Source organism: Accipiter gentilis, chromosome 6 (assembly GCF_929443795.1).
Source record: "Accipiter gentilis chromosome 6, bAccGen1.1, whole genome shotgun sequence".
NCBI lineage: Eukaryota > Metazoa > Chordata > Aves > Accipitriformes > Accipitridae > Astur > Astur gentilis.
This window is the reverse complement of record NC_064885.1, coordinates 32,865,865-32,880,744: the sequence shown is the minus strand read 5'-3', so window position 1 is coordinate 32,880,744 and position 14,880 is coordinate 32,865,865. Positions and strand designations below refer to the sequence as shown.

General features: G+C 36.5%; 1 protein-coding gene across 17 annotated transcripts in view; it reads right to left on the bottom strand.

The window, feature by feature from the left end:
* The window catches only part of LRCH3 (leucine rich repeats and calponin homology domain containing 3), a 70,853-nt gene that overhangs the window by 16,392 nt on the left and 39,581 nt on the right, over nt 1-14,880 (bottom strand). For 4 of the 17 annotated variants that reach the window (XM_049803588.1, XM_049803596.1, XM_049803586.1 and 1 more), the window contains exons 9-16: nt 13,063-13,211; nt 10,445-10,521; nt 7,620-7,715; nt 7,133-7,184; nt 6,837-6,977; nt 5,540-5,587; nt 4,408-4,461; nt 803-883 (exon numbers count right to left, since the gene is read on the bottom strand). In XM_049803588.1, coding sequence (XP_049659545.1) covers nt 803-883; nt 4,408-4,461; nt 5,540-5,587; nt 6,837-6,977; nt 7,133-7,184; nt 7,620-7,715; nt 10,445-10,521; nt 13,063-13,211 — 698 coding nt within the window. The remainder of the gene's footprint in view (nt 1-802; nt 884-4,407; nt 4,462-5,539; nt 5,588-6,836; nt 6,978-7,132; nt 7,185-7,619; nt 7,716-10,444; nt 10,522-13,062; nt 13,212-14,880) is intronic. The other 13 variants (XM_049803599.1, XM_049803601.1, XM_049803603.1 and 10 more) reach the window with 7 other exon arrangements.

Genomic DNA, 14,880 nt, shown 5'->3' with positions numbered 1-14,880 from the left:
TCAGTGTTAAGATTTACAGTGTTGTCACACATAAAAGTGCAGCCAAATTTCAATTATAATCAATATCAAACCCAACCAAATTAACAACTATTCATGTTTACAGAACAGGAGCTCCAGCATGCTAATCTGTCACTGACAGGTGAATCTAGAAGGTAAAATTCTGTGTCTTACTGAAAGTACAATCAAAACATTCATATTTGAGGACTGAATGCCTCAAGAATGACACTATACTTTCTGAAACAGCATTCAAATAGCAAAGTGGCAGTTCAGCACAGGAAAAGAACACCAAATGACACCTAAAAACTCTACAGATGTGAACAACACACTTGGGTGTGTTAGTGTTTAATGATTTGCAACTATTCTGCCACTTTAGAACAGTACAGCCAGGAAGGACTAGAAGGAGAGGCTATATTCAGGGCAAGCCTTAAATACAAACATCTTTAGGCCCTATGCAGGCTTAACATCTGATCCTCAAGACAGTCTCTTTCTCCACAGCAGTGCAGAGCAAAAAATCATGGGTTTCTTTTTTTTTATTTTTGTTTTGTTTTAATGAGTTTCAAAATATTCCTTGACTTAAGCAAAACATTAGCTAGTATATGAGAAGAGTAAAATAAAACAGAAGAAGGTGGTCTGTAACATTAACATAACTGTTTATTCCTGTATGAAAAGAGCAAGACAACCTTGATGCAGACTGACAAGAAGTCGTCACAGTCCACATACTCAGCAGTGGGCGAAGGGAAGGGGAACACGGCACACCACAGGGTAGGACAATCACAACAGCAACACACTGCATGCTCTTCACCTGTTTCCGAGTCCCTGGCCGCCTTTTAATGGTATTGGTGTTATTGTCAATCTCAAACACAAAGAGAGGCTCAAAGCCATTCTGTCAGGGACAGCAAGGAAAGACAGAGGGAAGAAAGGAAGAAGTAAGGCAAAGAACAATTGTAAGAAAAGGTAGCCACAATACAAAAGGAACCAGGATGCTGCAATTCAGACTTAAAACACCCTACTGCACACGTCACCTTTGGCCTCTAGGTCTAGCACTGAAGTCAGAGAAATCTCCCTGGGCCAGAAACAACTACAGATACAGGGACTGCCAAAGCAGAGCCCAACCAGAACTCTGTACAAACCAAATAAGGATATTTTAAGGGAATTTGATTATTAAACATTTGAATACACAAACGGATGCCAACAGTCTGAGAGAAAACTCCAGGGTACAAGTTAGTATAATTCAAGTCCTGCTTACTTTACCCATACCATTATTATTTGTAACACACTGGTGCCTAAAAGTCTTAATTTAAAATGTTTCAGGGATCCCATGTGCTAACAGTAACACGATGGCCTCAGGCCATGTTTTAGACCACAACAAGAAAACACAAGGCAATGAAGGGAGCACAAGGCACCAATGACACAAAGGTTAAGAAAGGAAGAGGTCACACCAGCTGGGTGACGCTTATCACGTATTTTACAGGCTTTACAACAGAGAAATTGAGCAGCAGTTTGAGAGGATGTTTTGGGTTTTTTTCCCTTCTGTAGTACTCACCTTGTAAGGGACAGTATGGGAGAAAACAAGAATGTATTTGTGGAAAAATGAGATTCACAAGCAATCAAGGCTGAAATCATTAGCCAAGTCTGAAGCCTTGACACTATCTCAACAAGTAATCTCCAATTGTAACACATGGGACTACCCTTGTGAGAATAGCAAACAGGATACGACTAATATAAAACTTTGAGGTATACAGCACATTTTCTCAGAGAAGCCAGTGATTACATTTCTTCAGCAACATTTTAGTTAGTCTGGCTATTACAAGTCAACACAAAGAAATCCACCACAGTGTGCAATGACATACTACAGCCAGTCTCCACTTCATGTCTAATCACAGGTATGTAGGAGAAACATACAACTAAACCAAACTAGTAACATTCATAGAAAGTATGGGTAGTCATTCTGTGAGTTCAAACAGATTGTCCTGAAATTGTTTACAAACTGAAGGAAACGGTCAGAGTAACCTCTGCAATGTGAATACATTTCAATTTTAATTAGTGATAAAAGACAACAAGGAGAAGACCAAGAGAAACATGATGTAAGATTTAAAAAGGAGATTCACAATTTAAATTTTGATTTTAAGAATTTTTTTGTTAAAGCAGTAACGATACCAGAAGGCAGAAGTAGTAAAATAAAAGAAAGCTCACTTGCTTTCTAACTACATATTAGACTTAATGCTTTTTAAATATTTTCCTTACATCTGAGCTGAAAACATTGTTTGGAGCAAAAGAAAGGCAACTGCTCAGTTTAGAGAGTTCTGATGTAATGAGGGGAATGCTGAACAAAAGATCTTTTACTACACCTCTATGTAATATTCTCCTTTTTTGCCACTAAGTGTTATTCCCATACCATAAAGCTAGAACAATCAGTGGAAAATCTAGCATAACTTTTTTTTTTTAAACTAACTTATCTCCAAGTTTCAATGTCCAAGAGTTTTGTAAGATAAAGTTTACACTACTGCATGCAGTCTTTATGCAGAGAGAAAAAGACAGAGGAAACTATGTAAATGGAAAATGTGTACTGAAAACTGCCATTAGCAATAGAATTTTGATATGATATGCCTCTATACTTTGGTGGAGGAAAAAAAACATCCTCAAAAATGAGACCTGGCTAAATTTCAAATCCTTAAGGACAGGGAAAACATCAAATGAAATGCAATAGAAAATAAAAAGGTAAAAGTAATTTCAGCTCTTATGACAGACTTTTTTTTTTTTTGTCTTCCTCTTAAAGCAAACTAATGAACCTTGTTGCTGAACAAGTTTTTACCATACAAAATACATTTGTGGAAACAAAAATGCTACAAATGCATGAGCTAGCCTGGGCTTAATGTTCCAGTTACAATAACTGCCAGAAACAGCTGCCCTGGCATATGTCATCATTAGACACAGTGTGTATTTCCACTACAAAATAGAGCTGCATATCATACTTCAGCAGTTCAGAAGACCCAGTATTTCATATACCATTATAGTTTAGTGCTGCTGAAAAGAGCAAGGAATCAAAAGAAAAACAAACAGAGAAATGATTGCTTTCACATCTAGTTCAATCTTTCCTTACCAGCCTGGCCACTTCTTTATGAAGTGCAAGGATGTAACTTGGTTAAAGACACAAAGGAAACAAACAACAATGGAAGCCAGTTTCAAAATAATTTCTGAAAATTCCAAGTCATGTAATGTAAAATTCTACATATGAATTTACAACAAAAGTCATGGGATCACACAAATAGAAATGGGGTCCTTAAAGGTATCTTTAAAATACATTCCAAAGATGAATTCACTGACAACAGAATATCAACACTTAATTAACCCAAACCACTGCTATTCTCCTGTTTCCTATTATCTAAATATGAAAGCACAGTTTTATATGCTAATTGATTATGATTTCTCTAAACAGGCACATGCACGATCATTAAATCTCTCTCTACTATTACAAACTTTTTCTCTCCTACAAAGTGCTAGTCAGGTGAAAGCAGGGAAACCAAGGAGTCTGAATAAAGAGACAGTAAATATCTTGACCAACATGTTCTGGAGAGAGATATTCTAACTGAGAGCACTGCCTAAAGAAAATTTAGGCAGATAATGGAAGCGCATGAATTAAGAAAATAAATCCCAGGCATGCAGTCATGCAACAGCAGGCAAATCAGGTGTATTTTTCCTTTATAGACATGGATTATGGCATTGATTATATACTTTAATTGTGCTATATTGCTAAGATGCCATAAAGGAAGAAATAGCATAAAACATGAATTGAGTACATAAATGTTTTTATTTTTGCTCAGTGTTCAAAATAGTTTATTTTTAAGATATCTTCACTGATAAACAATAAAAAGGTATGAGGAATATTTCATGACTGGTAGCATTCATAGGTAGAGCAGTTTTTCCCTATGCTATGATATTGTTACCAAGATACTAAGTATTTCCTAACCACCATGTGCAGGACGCAGACAAGTTAAAGTAGAAGGCTGTACTCAAAGCGTTAAAATTGCTTACTTGACACTGAAGAGCACATCGATTAGGAAGCAAGCTAAACGGAGAATAAAACAAACCAGAACTAGAGGTGAATTTTTAATTTTAGAAGCTCTTCTTTACTATCAGTAATTTTCCTCTGCTCTCAGCAAAAGTTAAGCTTTAATTATTTTGTGGAAAAATATCACTATATTATTAACAAATGGCTGACAGTACAAGTATCAACATATTCATAATATTAAAGTTCACAGCTAAAGCTACTTTTCAAAGAAGATGGTCATGTTTTATGCTATTTAGATTAGCTCTAAAATAGTTGGTCTAATCTGAGACAATCATAATACATTATTTGTATGCTCTAGAATCTGCCACACAAAAAGGCTATTACGTGCAGGATCTTACCACTAACAAGGCACTATCATCAGTATGCTGAGACCTTCTGGATGGAAAGGGACACTGGGAGGTGGAGAGATGGAGTAATGTCAGAAACACACAGAATGTCAGAAACACATGGTATGTGAACAGACAGACATTTTGGAACACGTACTGCTTGTTTATAGCACTGTCAGGCATTTTTTAAAAATCCATAAAGTATATGTAACTCTGAAGGAATATATAGCCACATGACCCATGAATTATAGTGCATTCGTATTACTTAAGGAATCAATTAGTCTGCTTTCTGTATTGTCTCAAGCAAATAAGGACAACTATGTATTCACAGCTCTTACTGTGGTAGAACAAAGGACCCTTTAAAAGAATAAATTAAGACCAGAAGAACATTAAGAAGGAAAAGGAGCAAAAACTATTTCAATTACCCTACATTTCAGTAATTTTCTAACAAAAAAGAGTTAGTTGGAAAATGCTGCTAAATAACTATTTATATTCATTATATTATTAAAATTTTTGATCTGATTAACACTGCCAAGTGAATTATCTTCCTCTGGAGGGAAGTGGGGATGGCAAGCAGTGGAAGAGCCATTACTATGCAGAAATCTGATGCAGAGTGAACAGATGTCATTGGCTCAGCTCTGTATATTCTAGAAGACTGAGACTTGTATGATTTGTGCTCCCTACTGACTTACTGTTTTTGATTACAAAACTACACTACAATAAAGCTTTTAAAAATTTTATTTATTTATTTTTCCAATAGCCCTCAAAATTCTAATGCTTAATCTTTCTGGGATAACTGGTGATCTAATGATAGGAAACTGGGAGAAAACTCATCAATGAAGGCTGACTACAACGCAGTAACTTGTCTGAATACTCCTGTTAGAAAGTAAACTGTACTGCTCGCAAGGAGCATCTTAAAATGGAATATGAAATGTATTTTCTGTATAGAACATAGAAAACATACAAGAAACAATAAACCAACACACTCGGACAGGCAATCTACATGAACAGAAATATTAGACTGGTCCCATAAACACAAAAAAACAAACCCAAGAGTTCTCCACAATCAGGAAAATATGTCTGATGGAGAGAGCTAAGAATTCAGGTGCTGACATCCCTAGTAATACTCTTACTGGACTCTTACCTCACTGTCCAGAGGACTTTGCTTCTGAGGACTTAAGGATGCTTTTTGCTGTAGAGAAGAAGGAAAAATGAACGACCAATTTAAAAGAACGTGACAGAGAAACAAAAATTCAGAACAAACCAGCATAATTTAGAAGTGTTTTAAAACATAAGAAGCCTTAGTTTTTAAATAAAACATGCACTGGGGAAATTGCAAGTTTCCACTGAGCTGAAACTTCACTGATACTATTTGTAAAAAACCCCAGCCTTTATTCCATACAAAACCAAAAAAAACAATTTGTTTTTGCAGATTAAAGATGCATAATAAACCCAAAATATAACCCAAGGGAGGAATTGCTGAGAATAAAGTGCTCATGAATAACAAAGGCAACAGAAGAAAAAAAAAACCCAACCCAAACTGAAAACCCCCAAAGGCTCATCAATGAACAAAATGCATCCTAAAGTCTTTAACTGAAAGACTGAGCAGAATCTTTAATAAAAGCAGCTTTTCTACAAAACATTGCCGGGGGTCTGAGATTAGTCAGTGCTAATGAAAAGCCTAGTTTCAGGCAGCTAAAAATCTTCTTCTAAACTAACTTTATACATTACATAAATGCACTCTTCTCCTCTCTACAGACCACCCTAAGCCCAAAATATTAATTATAACATTTCTTAAATTTGTTATGGCAAGATTTGGTAGGTCACCAGAGCAGTAAACAGTAAAATAAATTTAAGTCAACTAGCATATAAACAAGTTTGCATGTTAAGCAGCAGACTACGTCACACTGACTGCACTGAAAGCGAAAGTGAAGGCACAGTGTCCACGGGTCTGATGTACCATATATCTGCACCCATGCTTTACCTGGAGGTAAGTCATTTATGCATCATAAAATACCAAAATACATCAGGCAACATTATCTTCTCGTGCATATGATTGCTTTCTTCTCTGCCAAATTTGTCTTCAAAATTAAATTGCCTCTATGCCTTCTCAAATAAAGACCCTTTCTTTCTTATACCAATCCTGTCACATCTATGCAAATGAAAAATTGAGAGAATGAGGCAGACTATGTAAAATCAGAATTCTTTGCAACAATCATATCTTGGGTAAATCTCTTCCATCCTCCTCCTCAGTTCTAGTTTTGTCTGTGTTAAGCTACAGCACCAATACTGAATGTACTTAAATGCTATCTCTCCATTTTCTTTATACAGTGCATTCCATGCCCAAGAGTGTAACGTACAAGTATTAATGATCTTGGCAATTAATTTTCATTAAGGGATTCAGAAAAGATAAAGTATCAAGTAGGTACTAAAGGAGGTACCTTAACAAAGTCAAGGACAGCTTCTCTCTGAATCTGTTTTGTTCTCATCCTCTCTTCCTCGTACTGAAGCGCTGCTAGCTGGGCCTCCCGACGGGTACGCTCCATGTGTCTGCGGTGCAGCTCAGGATCTGTATTAGGAAGCTGGAACAAAACAATGCACCAGGCTGTAAAGGCAGAGCTACACAGGGTAAAACAGATGTGTTAAGGAGAAACAGTCCAGGTTTTATGGCTGACATCACTTTGGTTTTGCATCAAATTAATCCAAAAGAATAAAATAGTAGAGTTCAATGTGTTACCTGACTGTGGTGACTTGACAGAGAGAGAAAGTAAGGTGAATCAGCTGGGGATCTGACAAATAGAAAAATAGGAGGGTTAAGTATACTTTTTACCTTAAATATAAACAAATTTTCATCCATGAATTGTCAGTGCCAGACAAGTATCTCATCAAATCAGAAGAGTAACTGTTTAGTAAGCAAAGCTGTTAAACCAACTGCTGCAGTAAAGGTTTAACTCATTGTGCATGACAGATTTTGTACAGTCATTTCTATCCTCCTGTATTGTGACAAAATTTTTCTACAGCTCAAGATGTACCAATTGGACTGTACGTTTGGCCTATTACATTGAGATACTCAGTACTTTATACCCATTGTCTAAGAGCTGGTTAAGTAACCAATCCAGGAACTTTTCAGATGATCCTCATTTAGAGGAATAACTGGCTACTATGCTTATTTGTGGGGTGAGGGGATAAAATTAATCAGTAGAAACTAGGTTTCTTTTCCCTACCTCTCTGTCCTGTCCACATAACTCGTTAGTACTTGGTGATGCTCTCTGTTCTGCATCAAATTTAGAGTTTCAGGTCTTCGTAATTCATCAGTATCCCTGCAGGTAAACACCAGGTGGAAGGGGGATTGGCCACTGATGCATATAAACTACTGTCAGATGAATTCTTCTCTAGATTACAGCTGTTTTTCTAAGAGTAATTGCCTAGACAATTAGCTTCAGATAACCACAAAGGTGAAATTTAGGATGACTAAAGAAATCATGTTGTGATACAAAGTCAGATCACTACTGCAGTTCATAATTAACTAAAAATGATTTCAAAATGCACAAAGATGGAATGTCTATTTTAAGACTATATTCTGGTTATTGTAGGCCTTATTCTGCTCTGGAAAGAACAGAATTATTTTTAAACATTAGCACCGTCTGATATTTTCAGAACAAATCTACTCAGTTCAATCAAGTGATGACTTCCTGTCAGTGATACAAGCCATCAAAGTCACAAAGTAAACAATAATGGATCTGTCTCTTATCCATCACATCAACAATAAAAGAGAAATTTTGCAGTCAGTTCTTTGCTAGAAGGCAGCTGCTAGCACTGACAGTTCCCAGGGTCCACAGTCTACAGCATGTTCCCTGTCATGTTGCTGCCTAGAAAGCAAGCTGATGGAAATCAAGTAGCTTACTCTTGACAGCATAGACTCTGTACCCTTTGCTCCTGGGGCACCTATGCAATAGAGACACACTTACCAATGCATTTCCATAAAAAAATTAGTCATGCTGCCCGTGTGTAGACTTATTACCTACTCTGCACAGAGAAGCTTAAGAGATGTGGAAGACCCATATGCAACAGGTCTCCTCTGTTACTTAAATTAGCATAGATGTACAAGACAAATCCATTATTATGCTGTTTTGAACAGGCAGGACTGGGTTCAGCTAAGTGCCAAGAAGCGTATTCAGACCAGAGTACACACAGCTTTTTTGCATCAGGAATGCACCACAGTCTGTCCAGAGGCACAAACTGTATTTACTGAATTAAATCAACCAACGTAAGTACTCTTGAGATGAAGTCTGCATTACATCCAACTCTAAGAGTTTTAATGGCTCCAGCATGCTGAAGAAAAAAAAAAAAAGAGGCTGCCTGCCAAGGCATTTGCACAGAATCATTGTGGAAGCAGTTTACAGCTTGTGGTTGCCACAAATGAAGTATTTGGGTAATACAAGCTTAAAATATAAAAAAATTACACATTGTCATATGGCTGTTTTTACATAATTTTGAAGGCAATAACAATAGGACCTGGTTTTAGTGCCTCATTAAGAATTTCACTCTGCTGCAGCATAAGATGAACAAGCTATAATTCATTTAGATTGTTGATTAACTACTTCCACATAAAGATCTGCTGCCATCCTTAAGTGAAATTTTGAAAACACTGGATACCCTAGTGAAATATAATTTCCTTTATCATTAATATCTATCTATGTAAACAGAAGTTCTGTCCTGGCTAACTAGCCTCTTCCTTCCTTCAGACATGTCATGGAATCCAGTGTTTGTAAAGTCTAATTATTTCCATGTTGACGACAAATGTTCAAATAGAAAAATAAATAAATAAACAAAAAATCAGTCTTTCAAACCAAGAGCACTCACTTTATTTGGGAAGAACATGTCAGACTGCTGTATTATTTTATGCCTCACCTGCAGACACTACAGGACAAGGAATGCTGATACATGCTGAAGGAGTTAACCTCCTTTGTATCGGTACACCTACTGGATCTGCACATTTACTGCACATTTCAAAATGCACATTAAAATGTTGCCATAACTCTAGAAAAATTTACACACTATTCTTGATTTCATTTTCTCTTACAATACCATTAAAAATAATTTCTACAGACAGCATAAGCAATGACATACTTATGGCTAGCAGTTGTCTTTTTGTTTTTTTTTTAACATCCCTAGTACCATTGAGCTGGTTTTCTGCTGAGTCCTTGCACATTCACTTTCAATCCACAGAATACTGAAATGCTTCAGTGGCATACTAAAGGTTCTATCAATTTTTATTTTAGTTCCATTAGCAAGAAGCTATAAATTTGCTCATCTTCTTCTTTTAACTGGACACTGAAAAGGCTTTTCTCAAACCTAACCACCTCATTTATATTCTGTCCAACTCTGACCCATATTTTACAGACAAGCATTCCCTCTAATAAGCCAAGTAATCATTAAAAAGTATGGACACAATTAAAAAAAATCTACTTCATTAAACTAAGCGACCTGTTTTCAGAATTGACTCCCATTCTATCCCTTCTTCCTCTGACGTAAGCTCATGATTACAGCACAGAAAAGCACATTTTTAAATTAAACTAAACCCCCACAGTACTACAGCTACCAAGAGTCAATCAGGAGTGTGACCTCATAGCACATCAGATACTCCATAGTAACTCTCTATGCTTCCCCTAAACCTGCAGTAAATGTGCATTTATCCCTTCTGTCCTTTACGTAATATAGCTTAAGTCAACGATTTATTCAAAGCACAAATTAAATCATGAAAAGCGGATATGAAGTCCGTTTAAAAAGTATACACTTTAATTTGGCAGATTTCATTAACCACCTGATTTAAAGCCGAGCATTGGCCTAGAACAGCCAAGCCTTTTGATCACTGCAATTATTAGAATACAAATTCCTAATCTCAGCAGTAATTCATAAATAAAAGTGCCACGCACACTTCTGGTGAAGCAACAGAAATCAATGTGATTTTCTAAACACATTCAGTAAATATGCGCTCTGCATTCATCATGAAACTTTGGATTAAATTACTGTTACCACATATTCTTACCTGTTTTGATGTAAATATCGTCTTGTATCCTCTGTTCTCTGAAATTCTCTGATGGATACAGGCTTTACTGGTGAGCCCTAAGCAAAATAACAGAGAAGACTAAGTTAACAACTTATTCAGAAAACTATACATTAATGTCAAAGAATCTCTTTGCAGAGCAACATTTGTAACTACTGGTATTCAAAATACCTGACAAAGAACCACAAAACACAACTCAGGGATGTTAATTTCCAACTAGGCAAGCTCACCTTTATTTTTTCCTCCAATTTTAATAAACTTTAGTTTCAAAATTAAATATGCCTACTGGTAAATTTAAGAGTTTAAAAACCTCCACTATTAAGAATCATTCAGGGAAAATAATTAATGAATTTAGCAGTATTCTAGAGTTAATCTCCAAAGAATGTAAATACAAGTGTACAGCAATGCAGTCTAGATTCTCAGAAATACAGGATACAATAGCTGATGGGTCTTTTATGATGGCCTAAAGACAAGTCACAGAGAGACTAAAAAAGCAAAACATGGGATGAATGAGAACACCTTAGGCTTAATTTGAGCTATGAAATCATTTATCCCATTGGGAACAGAAATATATTGCCCTTAGTGTTATTTTAAACATCCATTAATGTAGGAAAATGGAAACTTTTCAGTATTGACTTGCCAATTTTCACTCATGCCTGTATGCACGTTGCTATATTGCATACAGTTAGACTTCCTAAGTAGTAAAGTATTTTGGATTGTCTTTTTAGAGAAACTACTGCTTCAGTTAAAAGCAAACAGTTTAATTTTTGTGAATAGATAAAACCCTATTAATATCTTTTTTGATGTTGATCAATGCCTTTTCACTATCTTGAGTCCTTGGGTTGTATTGCCAATAGGTGCATTTTCTGAGTTTTGCCCTTGTGTCTATGCTTCAAGTGGCGTCAGCTTTTGTGGTTTGATATTGAATTTATGAGATCTGCAAAATGAATGCACCTCTCGGATATCTGTGTCACTGATTTTAAACACAGTAAACAGTAATATGAAGTGGACAAAACAGGGACCAGGCTTCTACATGAATGCTAAAGATCTGGGTTTTTTTTCTTCCTTCATAGACCGAGTATCTTTCTGCTTCAAAACATACAAAACTTTGAAAGGACACATTTGAATCACAGCACAATAAGTACTGTTTAAGCATAACAACCACAAAGATTTTCTCAGACAGGTTATTCACTTAGTATGTACAGTGAACCACTGAACTGTGTACATAGGTATTAATTAAGACTGACAGAACACAGAAAGAAACATTATGTGGCTGAAAATCTGTTTCTATAGGTTCGATTTCTGAGGACACTCTCCAAAACTGTACCATCCAAATGACTTAACAGGGAACAGTTTTCTCCATATGTTCACAGCAGTGGCTGATACAACTGAAACAAAGGCACCTTCCAGTTTTGGCAATCCATGTGATTTCAAAGCAACTCTTAGTGAATTTTATTAAGGCACACTAATTCTTATGCAGCTAGAAAGCAATGAACTGACATGAGCTAAAGAAAAGTGACAGTAACTTTACTGGAATCATTGCCCTTGTCTGCTCCAGGACATCATTTGGATACAGTAAGCAATCAATAAAAGCAGCTATTATTAGGATAGTCTATGCTAAGTTTGCCCCTTTTTAAAAATTATTTTCTTTTTTTCTGTAAGAAAAAACAGAGCAATGTCTAGAGTTACTCACACCTGTTTCTAAACATTTGTAAAAAGCTGTCCAAAGAACTTTCTAACTTGTGTAGCAATAATTTTACTTATTGTTCATTCAACTGTATACTTTTACTGACTGAAAACAGTTTTGTGCCAGGTTTATCTGAAACTACAGATGGTGTTTTGTGCTCAGAAAGGTGACTATATACATATCCAAGTCTGTACATGTAGGTGCAAATCCTTGCTTGAAACAAGGGGAGTCAAACAGTTAAGAGAGAAAAAAATAATTCTCTGCAAAGAGTAGGCTTTCTGAAAAGTCTGAATATTTAAGTTAGTCTAAACTTAAAATGGATGCTCAAGACATTGAGTTTACTGGCAAATAATTTATAATCAACATGAACAGCCAAATTAATAGAGTTGCAAAATTCTTGTACTAAATCTTTATGCTGATAACAATCAACATCTTCCCCTTGAGAAGGTCAGTGTATATTTAGTACTACCAAGTAAATGTTAACAATTTTCTAGGTTTCACCAATTACCAGTTGGAAGCATCAACTTCAATGTCTTTTGAAGATAGCACTCCTTTGGAAAACCCATTTGCTTCATGTATGCCTAAAGCACAAGCTTGCAAGAACCCACAGGACAGGAAAACAGTGTGGCTGCTTCAGACTTATTCCTCATATCCCAGAAGGCACTGGGGAGCAGCTTAACACTCCAGCTCTGACTGTCCACAAAGCACAACACTGTGCTCTTCCTCCAGATCAGACCTATTTTTGTATTTCATTTTTTTTTTTTTAAATTAACACCCCCCTCCCTCCCCCCCCCCCCCCAACAAAACCCCAAAACAACACCCAAAGAAAACCTCTGGGGAGAAGCAGCATTAATACCATCACAAAGGCTTTCCTGGGAGGTATGAATTCAACTAATTTAAGTAAAAGCACCACCTCATTAGAGATTCGCCGCTGGTCAATATATGCCATGAATTGTGAGCTGAGGCTGTCTGAGTCCATGCACTTGGGTTGCCTCACCTCTTCCTCCTCCTCTTCTGTGGCACAGCTATCAATATAGTCGATCTGATCAAGATCATGTTCCACTTGACATAAATACACAAAGAAACACCCATAATTAGATAACCAACAGGAGAGGAAAAAAAAACCAACAAAAAAGCACGTCAGGAACTAACGCCCTACTGTTTTTCTTTTGTCTGGGAAAGCTCAGCCTTAAAGCTCTTGGATTTTGCCAGGCTCACTAACATTTGTTAAACATCAAATTTTGAAATAATGATAAAATTTATGCTTTTTAAAAAGCAATGAGAAACATGTATGAAGCATGTAGTTTTATATTGCTGGCCACAGATACTTTTGCAATGACTGAAAAGGTAAAGTAAATACTGTGATTTTTTTTTCAATACCGAAAACCATCTATCAAAATGTCAGCTAACACCACGACTGTGCAATGATTTGTGTATGTTTTGAATAATTTCTCTTGGTTCTAATAAATCTCTGTCAGAAAATTAGAATGGATATGACAGATACCTCTACTATTTTTACTACTACAACAATAAAACAGAGGGCAGCATGTCTAAGTTATCTGGATGCAATGCAATGAATATAAAAACTCTATGTGGAAATAACAAAGGACAGTACAGAAGGCAAGAAAATCCCTCTAAAACAATATAAAAGCATCTGCAGTTTTATTTTAAAAAGAGGAATTAAAAAAGAAATTAAGAACCACTGAAATGAGAGCAAGAAACAGCACAGTTTGGCTAGCATTGATTTTCCTTTGTGTGGGTGATACTATGTAGGGCAATTTTTTCACTTGTCACTGCTTTTTACACATTCTGCCCAGGGATTCTGAGAGTCATGACATTGAGCAAACTACCCTAGTGAAAAATACCGTGCTGGGGATGCAGGGGAAAGCATAAGCTCCCTTTCTGAGCACTAGAGCTTTCTTTTCCTTAAAGCTCTCCCCAAACTTGCTCCAGACTCTCTTGCAGACATTCTTTTTCTAGTCCCCCGCCCCTTTCCTGCTTGTCTAAAACAGACTTCTCTTTGCCTCACCACACAATCTAGCAACTGTTACTGCCAAAGCCACCTCCTCTGCTACAACCATCCAAAACAGCATTCCTATATACTTTGGCTTCATTAAATCTCCATCTCAGTTTCAAACCGTAAAAGAACCCTCAACAAAACAAACCAAAACAGAGCCCTTTTTTCCAGCCTTGCTTATTAAATAACAACAACAACAACAATAATAATAATACAGTAGAGAGTGAAACAAGTTAGTATCTGTGTTACGAACACAAAATTGGAAGCGATCTCCTGGATCACTGACAGCCACATTCTATGGCTTGTGCCCCTCTCAGATACTCCTACTCATGAACTGATTGTGCTCCATCTTAAAAGAATAGTGAGGCATTTTGAAATCCCTGGTGTACAAAACCCAAAAGAACAAAATAAAGTTAGTCTTAGAGGTGGAGCTGGCAGCACCACCTGTTATTAAGGCTGCCGAGAGCTGCCCATGGCACCATGTCTTCAATTCTTCTAACTTTGCCTAAACTTGACTGTTTGAACTGATTTTTTTGTCCATTAATGTGTAAAACAGTGCAAGTCAACCAAAAGTTTCAGATATTTCTAGAAGGCAGCAAAGAAAACAAAATATTGTGGCACAGAAGAATAAGACCAAGAAAAGATGACAGCAAAAGATAAAGATGGGGATGACGAGGGAAGAGAGAAGAAAAAGTGGGAGTTGGCCAAGGAAGA